Source organism: Centruroides vittatus, unplaced genomic scaffold (assembly GCF_030686945.1).
Source record: "Centruroides vittatus isolate TY-2023 unplaced genomic scaffold, ASM3068694v2 contig_808, whole genome shotgun sequence".
NCBI classification, from domain to species: Eukaryota; Metazoa; Arthropoda; class Arachnida; order Scorpiones; family Buthidae; genus Centruroides; species Centruroides vittatus.
In genome coordinates, this window is record NW_027122526.1 from 145,433 (window position 1) to 170,401 (window position 24,969).

Below are 24,969 nucleotides of genomic sequence, written 5' to 3' on the forward strand. Positions count from 1 at the left end.
CGGCCCTGCTAGCAGTTATCAGTAAAGAAAACCGCGAGAAAGACACAAAATAACATTTGAAAATGTCAATATTCTAAAATCCAAAGGCAAATTTGAGGCATCATGCATGCTCGAATAAAACATTTATCGAATGATGATGTTTGCGCCTAAAATATTTGTGACGTTTTATACGAGGATGTCTTCAATTTTCGGACAGTGTTGGAGCGAAACCGTGTTGTAGGAGGGATACCTGTAGTCTACGAAAAGAGAATATCTTTTCGTAGACTCTTTTAGAAACAAAAGTTAAAAAGGTTCCAATTGTAAAATTTAATCATAAAATGGATTGTCTTGCCTACAGACATTCAAAGTAGCCACAAAAAAAAATTAGAATGTCGGCTACCATTCGAAATGACACATACCGTGTGCTTTCACAACTTCGAAATTTTCATTCATAAAACCACATAATGGATACCGAAACGAAACTATCTGAGCCATGGAGGATGCCAAGTTGCTTTTCACCGTAAGCTACTACAAGTGGCCGTTTTTGCCGTCCGACGGCGCGCACTCCGTCCTGAATATAGGAACGCGTTTCGCAGGAATTTTAAACGAATGCCGCTCGCGTCGAATTACGCGGAGGAATGAAAGAATGCACTCGATGACGCGTACGTCACAGGTTACTAAATACTGAATGACAGCCAGATGCCAAGTGGTCAAGGCGACAGCCTACCGCTCTGGGGAATCCGAGATCGAATCCGGACAGGTAGAAAAAGTCTTAAAAATTTTTTAGGTGATGGTCCGTCCGGATATGTCGAGCCTAGTCCCTCATCGCCCGGCCACTACATTGTGGGTCTGGCCGAACTCATAATGGGCTTGCCGAAAGAGGGCCCTCTTAGTGCCCACACGGCAAGGTTTTATTTTATTTTTTTAAGATTACTAAATATATACGCGTGTTAGAATAGGTGGCATGCATGCGTGACATCTGCAGATACCCTACGGTCTACAATTTTTATTTTGCTGTTTTTAATAAAAAGTCCCTCTCAGGAGGCATCACCTTGATTGATCGCCCTCCCTGTGCTTACCATCAAACAACTCTAATAAAAAAAATTTATAAAAAGTTTAAATTAAAATTGAATCTTTTAAGAAAATTTTAAAATTTGGTAACATTAACATTATTGATTCATTTTAAAAATAGTCATATTTAGGTATTATATATATATATATATATATTTTTTTTTTTTTTTCATTTTTTACCGATTAAAAGATTTTTAACAGATGGCAACGTACTGTAGTCGCAGTTGGAAAAGTCAAATTTTAATTATTTAAAGTTATTTAGAATTTCATTTTTTATTTAAAATTATTTATTTATTTCTTAAATTTATAATTATTTTATTTGTAATTTTTTAAAATAAAATATTATTTATCATTATGTTAATTAAACCCGCTAGGGTGCCATATGCAACAATAAAGTCATAATGTCGTCTGGTTTGTAGTATGAGCGCTTATAGTAAAATGGGAAGAGTATTTTCATCGTTAATTAAACGACCATTACGTAATTTTAACGTAGATAATCGAGCATTAAAAGTTATCGAATCCGAAAAACCAAGACCTGCTCCTCGACATCGTCCCGAGTTAAACAAGAGGGAACGTAAGACTTCACGGTTTTTAATCTTAAAAGTTAAATAATAATGCATAATATTGTAGACAACGTTTGGTAGGTAAATATTTAAATGAAAAATCTTAGATACGTACAGAGTGCCCGAAAAGTCTGGAACCAACAGCAGAAATCTCAATATGCTGAACGGCGTGCAAAGAAATGTAGTACAGTGATCCAGAAATTGTGTGGAGCTTAGGATAGTCACTTGGAAATGAGAGTATAATAGACAGTAAATCATGTATAGTGTAAATTCCATCAGTTTCAGACTTTTTTACAATGATTTTCTCTCATTTTGACTATCGATGAACTTCAGTGGTCAAATTTTGGTGTTGACGTGCCCATTGCGAGTACTGTTGGCAATGGACATCCGTTAATGGGCATGCAATGAGGTCAGTGGCTCGGAAGTTGTATAGATTATTCCCTATGGAATTTCGGGACTTTGAGTATATATCTGAACTCTGGACCGAGACGAGTTCAACGATATCCTACTGTTTGACCGGAGACGAAAAATAAGAAAGTTATCATATTTACAATTTCTTGCCTTTCACAATGCATTCTACGCCATTTTAGACTTTTCCACTAGGTGGCGCTGCTTGTAGTTTAGTATATGTTTCCTTTCTTTTTCTTTTGTTCAAGAACTACCGTGAATCAATAACTAGTGACATTAATGGGCAGCCTATCAGCGGTTCCCCTCTGGGAGGAGTCTGTCAGGAGCACGAATAGTCGAAAGCCACCTAGTAGAAAACTCTAAAATGGTGTAGAATGCATTGTGAAAGGCAAGAAATTGTAAATATGATAACTTTCTTATTTTCCATCTCTGTTCTAAAAGTAAGGTATCATTGAACTTGTCTTGTCCCCTGAGTTCAGATATATACTCAGTCCTGAAATTCCATAGGGAGTAATCTATACGACAGCCGGTGGCTCTATAGCTCTGTATTCACTAGTGTTTGACGAATGGTGTGTTCTGATGGACTTTCACTGTCACCACTATTGAAACTGAAAGATTTGTGCCACTGTAGCCTTCCTTGCATTGCGCAAGACAGGATAACCTACATAGCCTACACCAATCTCTCTCATTATTAAGGTTTGGCTGATCCTGCCTCGCCAACGTTGTTATTTTACCATGTTTGGACCACTTTTGATAGACATTTACTATTGATGAAAAAGAACAGTCTATACAGAAGCATCACTGTTTTGGAGATGCTATCACCGATGAACTTGACCGTTATAATTTGGCTTTTGTTGAAATTAGATAAATCTATTTGCATGTTATAATGACTATTGTTCATGCCATTTTGCTGTAAGCTGTTGTATACCTTGACACATACCATTCTGTCTGTATAAATGGTTCATTGCATCAGTGGGCTGGTCGTGATGTTTTTGCTGGTTAGTAAAAGTATGTGATGATTGAATTTGTTTTTTCTGTAGAAGAATGTATTTTATGTGCTAGATGGAAGTTAGTTAATACTAAATTTTAATTTGTTCCATTTTGAATTCTTTTTGTTGAACCCAGTGGCGTAGCTAGGGTGGGGCAAGTAGGGCACGTGCCCCGGGCGCCTTTCAAAGGGAGCACGCAAAATCGCCAATTATTAAATTTAAAAATCAAAATAAATCAATTCATATCAAACAATCTCATCCGCAACTCATGCGCTTTGCGAATGAGTGAGAGGGAATGAGTGGTACGCGCAAGCGGAGCACTTGCTCCTTCGAATTCAACACTTCTCGCGCAGTTGTTTATTTTGTTTACATGTGATTTGTGATTCTGATTTAAATACTCTCGAGTGAGCGAGCATTATTGAAGCTACTTGATTTATCTAATTGTCATTGTCGGGTTAGAATCGTCTGGACGTACGAGTCCCGCCTTTTCTTGTTTCTTTTTATTTTATTTCAAATTAGTCAATGTTGCAGAAGTCGGTTGGAAAATGACCAGTAGTTTTGAATCCACGATCGTGATTGGCTGCAGATCATCGGACCATAGCCTGACCTACAACAGAGCTAGGTAGCGATGATTGGTTAATCAAACTTAACTTCAATTCGTATAAAAGGTTAGAGTTTTGGCGGGAAAAGGGGAGTTGGCCAAACGGACTGTTTTATTTAGTGTATCTGTTTTTATATTAAAATAATTTATGAAGGGGCGCAACTTTGATGCATGCCCTAGGCGCCATTTTCGATTGCTATGCCACTGGTTGAACCTGATAATGTCATTATACAAAGAAGAAAATTTTGTTTGCAGTTTGTTGTTTTTGCTGGTTCTTGGTGTTTGTGAAGTGGTTTAATTAAAATTTTATTTTATTAAGATCGATATAAGTGGTTACTTGTTGATAACATGAAGATAATATAATATTTGTGACTAAACCAAAATTAATCATTTTTAGCGTATTATTTTATACATAAATATAAATTAATGATAATTTTGCATTTGCATTTAATGTTTTGAGTTTTAACATTATATTTTCTTGTTTTTTTTTGTTTGCAGAATAAGGATGAATTATAAAACTGAAAATTTTTGAGTTTATATATCTGAAGATTGTGGATCTTTATTTATATTAATGTTTAAACCGCTTCTTTTGCCAAAGTTTATTTTTTTTGTATAGGATACATACATAAATATATTTATGCCTTTTTCCTTTTGGGTTGGCAGTGAATGAGCTGTCTCCACACTGCTCAGTCCAAACATACTTCTTTCACTTCTTCCACTTCTTCGACACTCACTAAGGTCTTTTGAACACATTTACGCTGACTTCGTCCACACATACTCATAATATTCTTTGCAATCAAAGCATCTCGCACACTATCTGTCTATCTCTTTGGTGGGTGGCCCCTATGTCGCTTGCCACACACCTCACCAACATAAACTCGCTTCAACGGTTGTTTATTGTTCATGCGCTTCATGTGTCCAAACCACCTTAACAACTTCCCTTGTGCCCCTTCGCTTGCTTGTTTTTGCATTCCATGCAACTCATAAATCCTTTCATTCCTTATCCTATCCTTGAGCGTCTTGCCACAAACTGCATGCAGCATTTTAAGTTCAACAACATTCACTTCACTTCCAATTTTCTTCTGTCACATCCATGTTTCACACCCATACAACATAGAAGGCAACAGCACTTGTTTGCATACAGCTAAAGTTACTTTCTTAGATGTACACTCATTCCAAAGCAGGCAGTTAAATGCACCAATGACTTTCAGACCAGCTGCTTTTCTCCTGGCTAACTCCCCCTTCAACCCACCATCACTCTGTACTATGCTCCCCAAGTATACGAAGTTGTTTACTTGTTCCACATTCACACCATTCAGCATCAAATGGCAAGCTATCCTGTCCACCTTAGCATGTTCAAACACCATGAACTTTGTCGTATTAGTATTTATTCATAGCCCTTTCTCGTGCATCACCTTGTTAAAACGATTAAGCATACTCTACATTTCCTCCTCATTTTCACTTAACAGCACTGCATTATCTGCATACAACAACACATGCACATTCTCATTCCTAACTTTCACACCATGGTCATTGGCCAAAGCTTCCCTCGCACCCTTATCCAAAAGATATTAAACAGCCACAGACTTATCACTCATCCTTGATGTGACCTCTTCTGAATTGCAAAGAATTCAAAGAAGAAGACTCACACGCAGACATGCCTTGCGGTTCACATACATACAAGTTCAACACACACAGGAACTTTTCTGGTACTCTATACTCACTCAATACCATCCATAGCTTTTCATGCTCGACTGAATCATCCCAAGAATTTTCTCACAATATATTGATCATAGAAGAATTTATATGAATTTCTAATGTAAAATCAATAGTAAATTTTCATACTTTTTGATTAAAAATAAAATTTAATTAAAGTTTATAAATAGAAAAGTTTCCATGAAATTGATTTTTTTAAGTTTGAAAAAGCCCAACTTAAAACTAATTGATGTTAGCAGGAAAATCATTGTGTGCACAAAAAATAATAATAAGGAAAATAATATCTGTTGCAGAAGTTCAAATGTAAAAATTGCATAGCATGTTGGTAATTTGAGATAGTGAAACTGACTGTTGTAAACTATTGATAATTTACAAATTTTATATATTTGATTATCTCAGTTTTTATAATAGATTTTACTTTTATTTTTTTGCTGTTATCTTTAGTTATTTGTAGCAACTTTCCTATTAACAATGAAATTAACAAATGCCATGCTGAGATGATTTTTAAAGTTAGACAATTTATTTTTGTAAATATTTATTAAAGTTTATTTTTACAATGAAAGTTTGAAAATTTATCATTCTTTTTATATTAATTACCTTTACAACTTTCACACTTTCACTAATTATCAAGAAAAAATTGGTTAATGAATGCCATATAAATATATCTTTATTTGTATTTTGCATCAAATTATATTACATATTTTTCAGTAAATTAAAAATAGCATTTTCCTATGAGGTTACAGCATTTTACTTTATGTATAATAATAATAGACACTGCAAGAGTTTTTCTACAAAAAACAAGACACATCACAGTTACATAAAGCAGACTCAAATAACACACTATTAAATTTACACTCACAACATATGGACATGACACAACATATAAAAAGGTTGCAGGCATCCCTACGACCTGGCTCAGGATTTTGTTGACAAAACTGCATCAAACAGCTGGTTAGCTTGGGGATGCCTCTCTGGTTAGGCAGAAGGATTTATGATTGTCATACAGGATCAAAATACAAATATCTTCAAAAAACGTTTTTGAGTGTTTTCTGAAGTTACAAAGATACAACACTCACAAATTGTACATGAAGAAAATGTCATATCATGCCAGAAACTATACAACACATCACGTCTGGTTGCAAGCTCTTGGCACAGACATGTTATCTACGTAGACATGATTAAGTAGCAAATATAATACACCAGGAGCTAGCAAAGATAAACAAATTATTAGACATCCATGAACCGTACTACAAATACATTCCACAGACATTATTGAAAAATAACACACACAAAATATATTATGACGGAGCTATAATCACAGATCAAACAATTTACCACAACAGACCAGACATTACACTGATTGACAAACACAATAAAATCACATACATTATAGACAGCAATTCCAAACACTCACAATGTACAAAACACATGCACTGAAAAAAATCAGAAAGTACATGGAACTTGCCCAGTAAATAAGGCGTCTGTGAAGGATGGATAGGGTGCTTATTGTATCTGTTGTTCTCTCCTTTACAGGTGTCATATCACACTACACAAAAGACTGGGCACATTACAATTGAATAGAAACACATACATCACACTACAGGCCACTATATTGAAAACATGTCATATTGTTAGGAAATTCCTGAATACACACTGGCACTTTTTTTTAATTTTTGTTTTGTTTTGGTTACTATACCTTGACTCTGGTCTAACATAGTACACAGCCACCAGTGTCAATCGAGTATAACACACTAAACCCAACATAATAATAATCCATTTCATTTCTTAAAAAAAATTATAAACTATTTTACCATAAAAAGTTTTTTATCAAATGATTTTTTTCTAGTGATTAACTAATGAATTGAAATTTCTTATTACAGTGGAACCTCGGTATACGACCTTAATCCGTTCCTTATGTTTGGACTTATACCGGATAGGACGTATACCAAACCAACCTTTCCCATAAGAAGTAATGTAAAAATGATTAATCCGTTCTCATGTAAAAAAACTCCTCTTGATATGGTATATTAATGGAATTGTAAAATAATTGAAACACCGTTTGAGCACATTAATAAAGGAATAAATTTTATTATAGATTTTTTAAGTTATTACAGTAATAATCGCAAATAATTGCTTCTGATACATTGTTTTTCAGTTATCAAAAGCAAAAGCAATTTCTCAACATGATCTAATGTCTCCGATCTCTGTTTAGAAATTGATTTAACCCCTTTCGCAACGTTACCAGATTTGATAATGTCTTTATTTTTCATGATTGTTGATATCGTCGTTTTCAGTTAAATCTCGAACATGCATGCCACCTTCATATTTCTCAACAATTTTTTTTTTTTCAATTCCATTGTGATTCTAGTCATTTTTTTTTTTTTTTTTTTTTTAGTTTTCTGTTGCTTTTCATCTGTCTTTTTGCAATTCGTGATTAATAAAAATAATAAAGTTTTACTTACAAATTAAAATCAGAAGAAATTTAACAAAGTTATAAACTGTGGTACCATGAACATCTAGTCTGGTCTAGTACACCGATAGTGCTACTTGTTCATAGATGGTGCGTATAATTGAATTAAGTCGTATACCGAACAAAAGTCGTATACCGAGCAAAATTTGTTTTGTCCAAACAGGATGTATTCCGAATTGGACGTATTCTAAAGCAGACATATACCAAGGTTCCACTGTATTTGTAAAATATATACAATAGCCCCTCATTTGTCGGAAGAGAAAGATAAAGCGCAATATAATAACTGAGTAGTAAAAATTCTGGATTTTTACTAAACAGATTATACATGCTATGGAATCTCTATCCTCTGTTCTTTCATCAGCAAGTGTTTCTGATATAAAATAAGCGTAGTTTTTCAATACTGAATTTTTAATCGTGGTTATATCGTATTAATTGATGTTTACGTAAACATCAATACCACGAACGCCCATTTAGTATTATTATTTCTTTGACAATGACGTTTAAATACAAATATTGTTGATATAAATACAAAATATCAGTTGCAGTTTATTATACAGTACTATATTTCAAATAAATCGTTTATTAAAAATTTGTGTAATTTATATTTTCCAATAAAAATTATAAATACATTAATTGAAAATTTAAAAAATAAATATTTAACATATAATAGAACATCAAAACTTATAAAATTAGAGTAAAAATTCTCTAAAAAGTAAAATAAAGTTACTGCTGTATAAAAATTTTAGAACTTTCTGTTCAGAAATAAGGAAATATTTTCCTTACACATTACAGAATGAATTCAAAATTTCATACTTTTATGTGAATTGACAGTATTAAGTCAGTTTACATAAAGGGGTCAAATTTTGAATTCACAGAAGCTTGTAAATAGAGGAGAAGGTACTTGAAACCAATGAACAACTTTTAATATCGAAAGGAAATATAAATGATAATTGATCTATCCACTTGTATTGCTTATTTAGATCTTATAAATAAACAACAACTAACCCGTTATATATAAAGACCAACAACTGCCGAATTATCGGGCTAGCAAATGGCTATAGTAATATTAATAATTTAAGTTAATTTGGTACTAGAGTTAGGCGTTAGGCACCATCTCTTGCTAAATTTAATAATTAGAATTTTAATTAAATAATTTAAATAAATTTAGGCTTAACTGGAAGAAAAGAATCGGCCCGAAGCGGGATTCGAACCCGCAACTTCTGCTATCCGTGCAGACACGTTACCAGTTACGCTACCCGGACCTTCGGTCCGATCCTCCCCCTCCAGTCAATATAAGATAACTTAAATTATTAATATTACTATAGCCATTTGCTAGCCCGATAATTCGGCAGTTGTTGGTCTTTATATTTAGATCTTGATGAATTTATTGTTTTACCTGCAGTGGCAATTTTAAATACAATGGTAGGAATAAAATACCATATTTCGTAGCAAAGATAAATTTAATGGAAATTGATATTTTAAAATTTATTGACTCAGGTGCTTTTAAAATTTGGGAATTCAAAAAAGTGCAATACATCCAATGCTCAATATAACAATGGGACACTATTATAAATATTTATAAATATCATTAATATGGATCTATCTGTTAAATACTGTAATTTTGTAGTAAAATATTTTATTTGTACACTAAAAAATACATTTCTTTTACAGCTGTTGTAAGAGAGAGTAAAGAACAATGGACAGGATTATTGGATAGACTAAAATCTGTTAAAATTACATCTTATGATCCAGTTAAAGAAGTAAGTTTATTTTATGGCATTTTTATGAATTGTAAAATTAATATAGTAAATCTCATGGATGTTTATTGTTATAAGTTAGCAGATAAATGAAATAGAAATTAATTTATCATACAATATTTATACTGTACAGTTAACAATACTGGAAATTAGTGAAAACACAACATTGCATTGCTCTCACTTAAATAGACGTTTATTTATTCTAATTTTCTAAAAATGTAAATTTTTGACATAACATGTATTCATTAAGGTATGCAAAGATGAGAATAACCTCAATTTTTTGTAAATTTATCAAAGTTTTGTATATTCTGGTATCTTACAATTAGATATTAATACACAGTGGAATTTTATTATTCACTTTCAATTTTGGTTATGGGACTTAAATGAAAGAATACATCAGTGGAATCATTTGAACTTATAATCTATTACACTAGACTCATGTTAATTTGATTATTCTTTGTACAGAAGGGTGCTAAATTACTGAAAGAGTATAGGCTTAAAGCCTGCATAAAGACAATGAATTAACTTGATTTGTTGCCCTTCAGTACTGATTCTTTCTTTGAGGCAAGTGGGCAAGTAATATGGAGCACTGACATGCAACGTTATACCAAGTACCAAGTTAAAGAGATAAGAGAGCTGTCCGTTTGTGGCTACAGACTTTGCTCTATTTGGAAATGGAAAGAAGGAGAAAGCAAGAGGTTGAAGTGTGAAAAGAAAGGGTAATAGTAAAGTTTGAAAGGAAGGAAGGATGGGAGGCCCCATTGGTGCCTGCATCACATTTATTAAAATAAAACCAGAAGATTACAATATGTATACATAATATATACAGTGGTTGTCATAGTATACAAACATTGAAGACTTGTGGCAATTACAAAAGCAGCAGGTAACAGTTGATTTACAGAATTGGAAGGTGCAACCCAGAAACAGTAGGGTTTACCAATGACAATGTTGATGAGAATTAAAGAAGGATACAGTTGTGAGTGTTACAAGTCAGTACAAATTTTAAAGATAATGAGTACATTAACACATTTGTAGCGGTTTTGAAGAGAGAGGGAGGCCATTAGAAAATAAACACCAAATTGCATAAATGGATAACCATTCTGAACAAAATTAAACTGAATTGGCAGCTGGGGTACAACAAAATGTACCGGATTATTGATGGTGGTTACAATTGATACCAGCAGAAATATAACCGTGTTTACAATACATTACACATTATTGCCGGTGTTTACAGGATTGTTACACAACGCTCAGCTACCATAAATACTTTACCTGTTTCCTCACGCCCTGTTCCACGAAAGGCGTTTTCTTAGGCTGTAGCTAGCTAGTTGGCAGAACTGGTGGCCTCTCTACTGAAGCTATTGGTGCTTAGAGTCTTTGTTTTATACACAAATTGTGTTAGTCTTTTCCAGTTTTTTGTTGCTAAATACTTCCGCTGGGTTTGGTGGCCAGTTCTGTCCCTCCATGAGGCATTCACCTATGAATGGGAGTCTGTCATCATCGTATTTTGAGCATGTGTAGAGGAAGTGTTCCGCTGTGGCCTCACTGGACTTATCACAGTTGCAGAGGTTGTTGTCCATTTTACCAAAGCGGTGGAGATAGGCAACAAAGTTGCCATGCCCAGACAAAATTTGGGTAGTCTCGGCATTTGGAGTGTAGTGTGTGGCCTTGACACGGTGAGTAATAGATGGAATGAAGGCGTAAGTTTTCCTCTTTGTGTCTGCATTTTCCCATTCGTGTTGCCACTCGTTGAGAGCTAAGTCGGTAAGCTGGTTTTTTAACCATGAATGAGGAAGTTTCTTGTAGGATGGTTCCCTGTTCAGGGTGCAAGCCTTCCTGGCTAGTTTATCTGCTAGTTCATTACCAGTGTGCCCCTTATGCTCGGGGATCCAAGTGAAGTGGAGTTTTCTGATCTAGCTGAGGTTGTTGGCTTTGGAGATAAGATTGGCAGAAAGGCCGATGTGCCTCTTACCATTCATGAGGATATTAAAGGCCGTTCTACTGTCTGTGTAAAGGCATATAGTGCCCTTGTACTTGTGAATATAATCTGTAATGTGGTTGATGGCTTTGAGTATTGCCCATAACTCAGCTTGGAGCAATGTTATACACAGAAATAAAACCCAAATAAACAGGAAAAGAGAATATGAGACATGATTAACATTTTCATGGAAATAGAAGAACAGAGCCATACTGGGGAGTATGCCAGATAATTGAAAGTCTTGATAATTAAGGACTGAATTAGAAAGAATGTAGTATATTTCAAAAAGAGAGAAATTTACAGAAAAATCTCAGAAGTTGTTAGAAGTTACTCACTTTTGTAATATATTAACTTATAATAGATATAAGAGGGTTGGATCTCTGACAAGGAAAAATCACATACTAAATTCTTATTCAAGAAGAATTCTAAACTTATGAAGGAAATACACTTTTTTGGGCTTAAAATGTAGATTATAAATGTAGATTGTGAAATCCTAATTACTAGGTTTAGATGGGTATTTGTTTCTTTGTAAAATGGATTTAAACATTATGACATATGATATATACCACTAATTGTGACCCATTTTCAACATTCACAATAACTGAGAGTCAAGTGACAAGGATTTACACAGAAGGGAGACTGGTTCAATCTCACATTGTACATTTGCATTTATTTACTTTTGTTTTCATCTACTTGTTTAAATTTTATTCATAAATGTAATTAATAAATTATAAAATATTTTAATTAAACATTTAGTTAGTATTTTGTAAAAATCTAAACATTTTTCCATTTATCTGCATTTATTAGTTACTTATTTTGTTATTTAATACTGTTAGTTTAAAATTTTATCTTTAAAATTTAGTGAACCAATGCTGACATTTTCAGTTGTTCAGAGTTATGCTACAAATATTTGTCAATGCAATATTACCATTTCTAAATTCATATAACATTTCATGTCTTAAATATTCTTCTGAATAACTTATTTTGATTGATGCTAATAACTTTACAGAAATGACCAAATATAGAGCTAGTGGAAAGAATGGTGAAACTAGATTCCCTGGTGTTGTCGCTAGAGGCGACACCAGGGAAACAGACTTGAGGCCACAAAGGTGGCTTGTGCTTCTTCTCTTCAGGGTGAACAAATAATGGTTACTAGACGGCATTGCAATATCTACCGAAACCCTGAGTAACTTAAAGAAAGGAGAGAAGCTGTTCAAATGCGGACACGTTTCCAAACTAATAGATTTCCATGGACGAGAATACAGATCCAAATATGAATCGAGGTTCAACCGTCATCACTGAAGAAGTAGTTGGTTATATACTATTTGGTTATTAGGTTTAGGTAACAGCTTTTTACAATAAATCCCACATCATTACATGTTTTCACAAAATAAGACTGCAATATTATCTGTGCTATAAAGTGGTTCCCCTACATCAGTTTGTGTTCCAATGGCATGTTTGGTGATCATGGGTGTGGTTTTGGTGTTCACATCCATACTGTTACCCACACTCTCCTCCACCTTTTCTTCTTTCCTGCCTTAAAAACCTATCAACATTTCCACAATCCCATTTTTTGTAGCATGTTGGAAAAAGTGGGAACGTATGCTGGATGGTCAGAGTGATCAATTTTCTGTCCACTTACAAAATGCTGATTACAGACTTTGCTGTACTTTGTGGGTTGCCAAATTTGTCATCTTTTCTGAAAAGTTTTTAAATTTTTACATATTATATTACAATTATCAGACAACTTTGGTCACTTTTTAAATAATGAATTACTTGAAATGATCTTTGATAGTGTTCCATGGCTAGTAATGACACCATTAAGCATTTTTTAAATTTAGTTATTTATTATCAGGATTTTAGATTTTTAGAAATATGAAATTAGAATATTTTAGAATTGCTATTTTCAATGAGTTATTACTCAATACACTACGTAAGTAATGGGTAGTAATAAAAAGTGGACTACACCTATTTACTTCTAAAAGAAGCACCCTAGCAATTTACAGAGATAATTATAATACAATGCCTTTAATTAAATGTCAGTTATATATATACACACAACTTTAAAAAAATACCTTCAATGAAATGAAGAATACGTACTCAATCTGCCGAATTGCAGCCAGCCATTTCTCTTTCCTCCCAGGGTATTTCCCATTCAGGAACGAATAAAACTTTGTACCTAGTTGTGCATTAATATAGGTAACACTATAACCAACCACACAACAGTTATTTTTTGAAGTTTTGTGTGGCAGAAAGCTGTGGTTCATTATCACAGGAAGAAAACAAGCACCGTATTTCATGTGAGTATCCAACCCAAAGACGCACATGTTTTCCCGAAGCCGTTTTTTTTGCCTGCGTACTCAACACAGTTCCACTAGCTCTATAGGATATTCACTTCTATGTAGTCACTTTTACGAAGCAATAAAATAAAATTTTCACTAATAGGATCAAAGTAGTACTTTGAAAAACAAATGTAATAAAATACAATGTTTTAAAAATGATTGTAAGTGATAACTCTTAGTGAATATGCATGTATACAGAATAAACAGTTTCCATTCTCTACATTTATTAAAATTACTTATCTTCTTCCAAACTACTAAATAAATATTTAATTAAAATATTTTATAATTTATTAATTGTATTTATGAATAAAATTAAAATAAATCAGGTCAGGAAAAATGTACCTGCATGGGATTAAACAGTCTCCTTCATGCTGTTTTACTCTTAGCTATTGCAAATGTTGAAAATGGTTTATGATTAGCAGTATATATCATACATTCTAATCTTTAAATCATTTTACAAAGAAACAAAAACCCATCTACACCTAGTAATATAGGGTTTTTATTACTCACTGAATCCTATCCAAAGTATATTTCCTCTATAAAACTCACCATCTTCCAAACACTGGGGGGAAATCATCACTTTGTTATGAACCTGTTACTGGTGTGCTTCATGAAATTACAGTTCATCACAAACACTTTTGAACTTTTGAGCAGTTTTTCTTCAGGTGAAATTTGATGGAACGCTTCAAAATGGAACATGAATATTTAAATAAATCAAACTCCTGTAAGCCGAGATCCATTGCTTAACTGATCCATTCGCCAGAACTTCCTCAAAGCTTAACTGTCAGTAGAATATTTTAACTTAATATGGAGGAATCTAAATGAAGAAATGTTATCTTCTTACCATCTGATCTAAATAGATCAAATGTGCTTTCATTACAAAAATAACATCACTCCAAAAGTCACCTTCCTTTGTTAGGTAAATTTGAGCAAAAGTAACTCTTCTATTAATTATACTCATTTAAATATGAATTTTTTTTTCTATCTATTCTTTGTGAAAATCTTACCATCTCAATGCTCTATAAATCATCTCTGGACTGACTGTCTTTCCAGTTTTTGTCTGAAGCAAAACACCCAATTTGGGACAACAAGGGATGCATCAGAAGAGAAAATATATCATCACTTCGTTACAAACCTGTTACTGGTGTGCTTCATGAAATTACAGTTCATCATAAACGCTTTTGAACTTTTGAGCAGTTTTTCTTCAGGTGAAATCTGATGGAACGCTTCAAAATGGAATGTGAATATTTAAATAAATTGAATTCCTGTAAGCCGAGATCCGTTGCGACAGGCATGTGCATTCGTGCGTGGATGGCAATTAAAGGTTGGTTTCTATGAGGATCTGCCAAGCTACCGATAGATTTAGCTCCTCCTTCCGGTTGATGCAGGTGGTGCTGCAGCTTTTTTGATGTCCAGCTCAGATGCATATGTGGCAAGGGCAGTAGCATGTCACCCATACTGCAGGTTCGCTTGGTGTTCTCGTGTACGGGTGCATCTGACCCGGACATCGAAGTGCAATTTGACAAGGCCAAGATCATCATCAGTACTCCCCACCAAGAGCATCTTAACACTTACCATGCTATGAACATAAAATTACATTTTCCACATTCCTTTGCAAAAAACATAACATTATGTTTTTTGATATATCCTGTTATTTCTAGTTTTAAAATGTATCGTTACATGTGCAGCAAAACATGAAAGAATTATTTGTGTTTATTAGTTTGTCTTTTGACCATCAGAGGGCATATTTGTTTCAGAAATTCAAACAAAAAGTTCATTGTTATGGTCACTTCCATAGTTTGATTTGGAGTTCAGTTGTTACCTGCAAGCTTTACTTCAACTTAAATATGGCTCATACACGTAATGAAGAGGATATTTGCCAATTTATTAATGAAGAGTTAGACAAATATAGTGACGATGATAGTGATATATTTGATGAGAGTGATAGCGATTACATTTTAAGCTTATCTGGAAGTGAAGAAAGTACAGGTAAGCCATATAATTTTATTTTCTCTGTAGATATATAGTTTATAAAGTATGTGATATTATATTTTTAGTCAGATTTGTGTATGTATGGCAGTGTAAATACCCTCCCATCTACATCTGCTGTACCATCACATCCACGAAAAAGAATGTGATATAGGACTGTGTGTAACCCTCTGTTTTAAATTGTATCATACAGTACTACATTAAGAAAACTAAATTAGCAATGTATTATATGTTTTCTTAGTAAATAAGACATATAATATAAGCATTGTGGTGGTTTTCAATGTTTTTCTCATTATGTCTATTTGTAAAATGTGTCCAAATAAAATTGCAATGCAATTTATTAAAATATTGCACACAAACATCAAAATTGAGTGTAATATAGAGAAATGTTAAACAAACCAGAATCTGTTTTCACTTTTTACCTAGCTTCAGTCGAACATTTTCTATCTTCAGTAGAAAATATAGTAAAATTACAAAAATCAGCCAGCACACAGGTAATGAACTAGGTCAACTGGACCAGCATGGTAAGTGTTAAATGGCCAAAAGCCATAGCCATTTATAGAGCTAGCCAGAGCACCACCTGCATCAACCGGAAAGAGGAGCTAAATCTATCGGTAGCTTGGCAGATCCTCATAGAAACCAACCTTTAATTGCCATCCACGCACGAATGCACATGCCTGTCGCAACGGATCTCGGCTTACAGGAATTCAATTTATTTAAATATTCACATTCCATTTTGAAGTGTTCCATCAGATTTCACCTGAAGAAAAACTGCTCAAAAGTTCAAAAGCGTTTATGATGAACTGTAATTTCATGAAGCACACCAGTAACAGGTTTGTAACGAAGTGATGATATATTTTCTCTTCTGATGCATCTCTTGTTGTCCCAAATTGGGTGTTTTGCTTCAGACAAAAACTGGAAAGACAGTCAGTCCAGAGATGATTTATAGAGCATTGAGATGGTAAGATTTCCACAAAGAATAGATAGAAAAAAAAATTCATATTTAAATGAGTATAATTAATAGAAGAGTTACTTTTGCTCAAATTTACCTAACAAAGGAAGGTGACTTTTGGAGTGATGTTATTTTTGTAATGAAAGCATACACTCAAACCTGTTTTTGTGCGGTCTTTTTTTTGTGCGATTTTTTATTTGTGCAATTTGTTTTGTGTGATTTTTTTTTTGTGTGCGGTATATGAATTTCAATCAAATTGGTATACTGCACAAAAATAATTGCACAAAACACATTGCACATATAAAAAAATCGCACAAAAAAAGACCGCACAAAAACAGGTTTGAGTGTATTTGATCTATTTAGATCAGATGGTAAGAAGATAACATTTCTTCATTTAGATTCCTCCATATTAAGTTAAAATATTCTACTGTCAGTTAAGCTTTGAGGAAGTTCTGTTATGGTCTGTGGGTGTTGGAAATTTAGTATTTAATGATTCAAATATTGACCAACAATGTACTTAAATATTTTGAAGCAAAACTTGAAGGCTAATGCACATAGCAAATATGGGCATTTCAAACAGTTTCAAATTTTATTGGGACAATGATCTGAAATACGAGGTGTGTAATGTTCACTTGTGGCATCTTTATAACCATCCAAAAATACTATATATATCCAAGAAAGGATATTCAAAAAAATATTGATTTCTAATTATATATTATATTTTAATTTCTTTTAAATGCCAGCTTATATGAACAAATTTTGTAAACTTTCATGTGATGTGAAATTTTTTCTTTGTATGATTTGATGCCATATATATATAAAAATATATATAAATAAATAATGATAAAAATATATATATATATATGCTATTTGAACAAATATTCATGTGATTTATATTTTTAAAGATATATCTCATAAAATTAAAATTCTGTTAATAAGTTATAGATTATAAAAGTTTGAAATTATGGCTTAGTCCTGTTTTGTATGGAAGTTACTTGTCAGCATGTATTATGTAAAACAAAATTTCATATAAATTTGAACTCTATCCCCGGTATTCTTTGATAATTACCTAGACACTTAGGCAATAATTAACAGAAAAACATTAAAATGTGTTTAAAACATTTTACTTATACTTTTTACTGTAATTAATAATATTGAATGTTGCATATTTGTTTTTATACTTGGGTATTGCATACACAATTATTATAATACTATCTACATATAGGGTTTTTTGATTTTGAGTGTTTTGGCTCAGACTTGTCAAGTTTTTTCACTTTCATTTGGATTTGATACTCAATCTAAAACTCTATGAATTCAAGTCCAAAGTTCAAATTTGACAGCATTAAATTGAAATCATCATTTATTAAAGCATTATTAGTAAAGATATAAGGAAACAATGTAATTAGTAAAGGTAATATGCTACTTGTATTTTGTGTCTTACAAATCATTAAATCAAAAGTAAGTTAGTATTTTTACAATTCAGTAAAGATAAAATACAGCTAGCAGGAAATAAGAGAGATATGTTTATTAAAGAAATCAATAATTAACTAACAATCACAGTTAAAAGTATTACATGTTAATATTAATTTTTTCTTTACTGCTACGCTCTGTTAAACAAAGATTTTTTTTTGGCAAAATGTCATCATCATCTGAGCTTTCCTGTTGATCTTAATCAAAAGTATCAGCAACATCTTGATTTTTCTCTGCTTTTTTCAGAAAATCTTAGATAAATGCAAACAAATGAAAATATAAGACATCATTAAAAATTTAATCTTTTTGTGTAGTAACTTCCAATTTAATCTACAAAAACAAAACACAGTGACAGTCTTTCGAGTTCATTTAGAGTTCTATCACCAATGACATCAACACCTGGTTTATAGGAAAGCTAGAATAGGAATCTAGGACAAGGAATAAGAAAAATTGTACAATGTTCTCATTAAAGAAAACCAGGAAAAAGGTACAAAACAACATTGAGAATTTCAATATTCTAAAATCCATAGGCAAATATGAGACAACACACATACTTGCTTGAATAAGAAAATACTGAATGATAGTGTTTACACTTAAAAATTGTGACTTTTTGTATCGGGATGTCTCCAATTCTCAAACTGTGTTGTAGGGTTATTACAGTAAATTCAATAACTGAATTATTAATTAATGCCTCATATATATGCTTAGAAATATTCATGCCTAATTTTTTAATAATACACACACACAATTTGTGATGATTTTTTAGATTTGGAGATTTTTAGGTTGAAAAATGCAAAAACCCAGAGAATGAAAATTTGAACAATTGCAACCCTTTCCTTCTGTTCTATAACATCCGGGAAAGTAATATTGACTGTATCAATGTATATTATGAAGTTTTTAATTTGATGGTGTAATTAATATTTTCTGTGATTTTATTTTTCAAATTGTTTCTGCATATTTGTTAATTATAAATGTTATTGAAAAATACAGACTATAACCTATTCAGGATTATTACTCTAGTAACTAATGAGTAAAGCTTAGTTCACACTGAGTGAATAGCGAAAGCGAATGAGAAAAGCGAAAAACGAGTTTTATTCGCTTAGCGAAATTGACCCTACAACCAAAAGCGAAAAGCGATTCTGAAGTTTAAGGGGCGAATCATCTGCAAGCAAGAGAAAACGTCATCTCGAAAAACAAAATGGCCGCTTCCATATTCCGTCGTTAACCACGTTTGTTCATTTATTGAGAAAGAATGATATGTCAAAAAGAAAACGATGCTGGGTGAGAGAAATATTAAAAATCCGTAATTACAACATTTACTCTATTGTGTAGGAAGTTTCTGTAGCCATCTCGAAAACAACAAGAACCACGTGACAACTAGCGGGAATACGATTGGTGGCGGAATTTTTTCGCTAGCGAAAAAGCTCGACGGTTTCGAACTTCGAAGCGATTCACGAAATGGTAAAATTTGCCGGAAACGACGTCATGTCTGACGTGTTATTCGCTCTGTTTTTCGCTTTCGCCAGCAAATCGCGTTCAGTGTGAACTAAGCTTAAGTCTTTTTGATAGGAAATTTAATTACATTAAAAAAATAAACAAATAAAAAGAGTTAATGTAGTATATGCCTTATTCTGTCTCTTCCGTGAATTCTTTGAATATCTCTGAGTGATCATTTTCACTATTTTTAAATTTATCCTACTTATCCTAATTTTTTACTCAGAAAGTCCTAGTTTTCCTACTTTTCTTGAAACAACAGTAACAGCACTGCAAACACACAAATTTATTAAATTTATATCTTAATAAATTTCTGAAATTATAAAATATAAACAAACTGGAAAAAGTTTAATAAAAATCCATGCTTTCATTATAACAGTCAAAATTATTAATAAAATGAAAATTGAAGTATGATAAATGGTACCATTTTAAATTACAATTACTTTAAGCTTTTGTACTTTGTTTTCATTAGTTTATTAATATCTGTTTTCAAACTGAGGTTTTGAAAAGTGAAATTCCAAAATACTTTATCTGAACTCTATAAAAAGAGTTCAGATAAAATATTTTGGAAAAATTTCATTATTGCTAGATTATTAAGTGTATTATAGATTATTCTCTTAAATTCACTTCTGTCTGTTTAACACAGCATTTTTAAAATTTTAAATATAGAAATATAGCAATTGCTATATCAGATTACACTAGGGGCTAAGTCTGATCTCCTTCTGTGGTCTATTTCCAACCTTTTTCAATGCTCTCCTCCTCGTTGCATTTTATAATAATTCTTCACACAAACAATTAATATTAGTTTTAAAACTTAGAATATGTTTTAAAATAAAACTATAAAACTTAGCATGCAATTTTACTGTAAAATGGATCTGCATCCGTCAGTAAAAGAAGTAAGTGTTTGTATTAATTGTTGGAACATTAAAACAAAAAAATACAAATGAAATTAACTTTAAGAATTAAATATGAAGTAATTTGACAAGATGTAGGTGGTTTGGTTGCCTTCTCCTATTAAATATAATAATTATAATACAGGGTGTTCCAAAAAGATGTACTCACTCTTTGATTGTCAAATATATAAATATTTTTTTGTAAATAGACGTGTCTTGACAAAAACACAGTCCTAAGAAGTTAAATCAATAAACAAATAATAATACATTAATTTAAAACCTATTACTAAATTAAAAAAACATATTATTAATCATCTATCAAAGAGTGAGTACATCTTTTTGGGACACCCTGTAAATTAAATTAAATTTAGAATTTCTGGAAGAAAAGAATTGGCCAGAGTGGGACTTGAACCTGTAGCACCTGCATACCATGCAGATGCATTGCCAATTATGCTACCCTGACTTATTATTTGTGGATTTATTTATAGAAGTAAAACAAAAAACATTCTGATCATGATTTGTGCTGTCTAATTTTAAATGATTTGAAAATATTACTATCTTGTAATGCAAAAAAAAAGATGAGTCTTATGTGTGTAAAAATTAACTCATTAGATTTGTTTGCACATTGTTTGAAAAAATAACAAAGTTTCATAACTATAGCTAGAGAGCAGGGGTCACCAAATTTTTTAATGTTGACCCCCCTACAACTTTTCAAAACCTCACATCGACCCCCACCAAAAAGTTTGTGTTACAAATAAAAAAAAAGCTTTTATTATTTTAATACATTTCTTTTAATTTTACATTTTTTACATTTATTGTATATATGTTAATAATAATTTTTGTAACTGACAATCAATGAGACAGATAAGCTTGATGATCCTTAGCAAGATTAGCTATATTCAGTTCAAAATTTGTAAGTTTTGTCTTTTCATCGACCCCCAATAATGTTATATCGACTACTTTGGCTACCCCTGCTATAGAGCATGCATTTCTTCAGTGTTCTCAAACTTCATGTTCAGGGCCTTTTGGTGACCCCTAAAGTAAATTAATTAATAATGATTATTTTTAATATTAATTTAATATCTTTTATATATATATTTAAAACTTTGTTTTAAAAATTTTAATTTAATTTAAATTTTATTTAATTTTTTTTTTAATTTAAACTTTAGTGGATGTTTTGAATGAAGGTAAACATTACAAGAAATATCTTTTTTATTAACTCAAGAATCAACCCATTTGTAAACCACAAGTTGAGAAACATTGCATTACCTTAATTATTTACAGTATACAGGTACAGAAATTTCTACAGTATTAACTAATAATAACATTTTAGTGTGATATTTCTGGATAAAAACAGAGCAAAATTTTGTGTTTCTTGAATACACTACTTAAGAAAAATACACACAAACAGGTTATTCCCACATTCAGTAGTTCTGTGTTCAGAATATCAGAAGATGGTGAAGAATGGTTTACTTACTTCAGACAGATTCAGTAGACTAGGAGTGAGTTAACCTAACCATTTTTCATTTAAAAATGCTTATAACAATCCTATATATAAAACAAGATCTTACTGTATAATAAATGTAAATATTCTAAACTTCAAACAACTTCAAAATATGTCTTTTAACTAAAAATTGTTTAAATGAAAATGATGAATGAATCAATGTGAATGAAGTAATTTGAATTAACTTCGTAATTTGCAATGTTAATATTCAATAAAAATTAATTTCATTTTATCCAAAGTTATAGTATTATGATTTTGATTATATTGTATTTTTATGCTCTATAAAAAGATTGAACTAAAATTTCAAATTAAATTTTAAAAATTATGTGAAATTGTTTGTTTTAAAAAAAACCATTAATACCTAAAATTGATAAGACTTCTTGATATGTTTTCATATATTAAATTTGTGTAATATACAAAATTAATACATTTAATATGTAAAAACATATCAATTATGTTAAATTTATACAGTGTTTAGTTAAATTTTATATTACATTAAATGTTTTTAATTATTTATTTTAATTTATCATAGGAAAGTAAGAAGGATGATGGTAAAGTTTTACCTCAAAACAAATCTTATGTGAAGTCTTCTGAATATGGTGTTTTTGAAGCCACTTCAGTTCCCCAAGGAAAAATATCTTTACGTCAAGTAATTGAATTCCTTAATAAACATCAGACTGATCCAAATTTATGGAATGCCAAGTTAATTGCTAAAGAATATAAATTAGATTTAACTATGACTGAGCAAATATTGAAGCATTTTTCTTTATATAGTGTTGCATTTCCTGACGAGAAGTATAAACCAAGTAGATTTTTATCTTTAAATAAATATCAAAAATACTTACCTAAAAAGTCTTCCTCTAATACTGTTGAAGCAGTTAAATCATAAGACTTAATTAGATAATACATGTTAGCTGCTTTAAAACCTATTTACTAAACAATTAAGAATTTAATTTTATTGCAAATGTGATACTATTTAATTTAGAAATAAATTTTTTTATGAATAAAAATTGTATAATTTTGTTATTTCAATTATTAAAAATAATATAGATATTGAAAATAAACATGTTTACTTTGAGGGGCTAAAAATATAGTTATTTAATTATAATGTAATTTTGATATTATGTATAAATCTCTAATATATGTTAATATTATAGGAAAGATAATATTTATTTATTTATACTATAGGAAAGATAATATAAATAAATGAATATTATTAATAAAGTTTTGTTAAAACAAACTTCACTTTGAGACAAATTTAACTGTCAGTTAACATTTTTTGAGATTATATAACAATTCTTACAATCTACATAATTTTCAATGTTAATAGTACATCTTTTAATATTATTTATGACAGGAAAAAGAAATTTCTTTGATTATTTAAACTTTTGCATTCATTAATATTACATTTTGGCTTTCAAGATTCACCTGAGTCTAAAATACAAATTCTTGATAATGATGTTAACATAATACAGATATGAAAGAAAAATTTACTAGTTTTCTTACATGGGTGCATTGCCTTGTAAAACCACTGAAATTTAGCTGCTGAGGGTTGCTTTGAATGATTTATGTTTTTTATGGCTTTTAAAGGAAACATTTGTACTGCTGCTTTGCTGCAATTCTTTCAATAAAGCCATTTTAAGCGGTATTATCAAGCTCATTATTTCATTTTAGAGTACATTTTGTAAATTATTTCTGTTGAAATAAAAAAATTCTGAAAATTACTTAAGCATCAAATTCAGATCAATGTATTAAGCCATTAATATTTATATTTAAATCATTTTAAAAAATTGAATCCTAATTTATTTCTGTAAAAATTTAAGTTTTAAACTTTTATAAATAATACTATTTGAATTTACATTTTTATGTTTTCTTTTATTTTGCTCTTCATGGTTGAATTTAGAATCATTAGCTTTAATTACATCTATCCATCTTTTTCTCAGCAATTGCAACTAATTATATCAACACATTTTATATAATTAATTACATCTTTAATTATATAAAATTATCATAAGTATTTGAAAAATAATAAGTTTGTTTAATATATATTTTTATACAATATAGTTTGTAGTTTTTTGTTAAAAACATTTTTAGTGTTGGAATTGAGTTTTTTGTTTTTATTAATGCAAATATATTCATTTTTTTCATTTTTGAAAAATGGCATTTTCTAAAATTTTTTAATGAACTTATTCGTATTATAATTATTTTCTTTTAATAAATATAGAGAAACTATAGCTCGATTATTGTAAATAACTTTCAGAGTTAAGTTTTTTAACACATTGATAGCCATGCTAGTTTATGTTAAAACTTCCCCCTGAGCCAAGATCAAATTTTTTGTTAATTTGAATGATAATATATAAACAAATATCTGACTTGATGATTTATGATATTTTTTTCATTTGATTTCCTAAAAAATGACTTCTTTTGTGTCACATCTATATGGCTGACATGACTTAGTAAGTTACTAAATCTACTGAGAGGCCATGTCAGCTACATATGTGACAATATTATAAGTTAGTCACTTACTTTTACCACAATGCCATGATTTTTTCAGCAAAACATCTTCAGGGGCCATACTTTTGAAATGTAATGTAAATTTACATTTATTGTCAGATGTGTATGGCAGTTGAAACGGCGAGTGTCAAACATATATGTCTGACACGGTGCTCTAAGAAAATAGTCGTGTCAGCCATATACGGTTGATGTGGTGATCAATGTGTTAAATCAGGATTAACAATGATAAGAACAGTATAATCAAGATTTTAACAATTTTTTTCAATCTGTACTATGTTT

At 31.1% G+C, this 24,969-nt stretch overlaps 1 protein-coding gene across 1 annotated transcript; it reads left to right on the forward strand.

The window, feature by feature from the left end:
* Positions 1–1,431: 1,431 nt before the first annotated feature.
* LOC136982121 (protein NDUFAF4 homolog) lies at positions 1,432–23,261 on the forward strand. The gene is made up of 3 exons (XM_067278547.1): positions 1,432–1,624; positions 9,469–9,557; positions 22,709–23,261. The coding sequence occupies exons 1-3, from the start codon at positions 1,471–1,473 to the stop codon at positions 23,063–23,065; spliced, it is 600 nt and encodes a 199-aa protein (XP_067134648.1). The 5' UTR covers positions 1,432–1,470; the 3' UTR covers positions 23,066–23,261.
* The last annotated feature ends 1,708 nt before the right edge of the window (positions 23,262–24,969 follow it).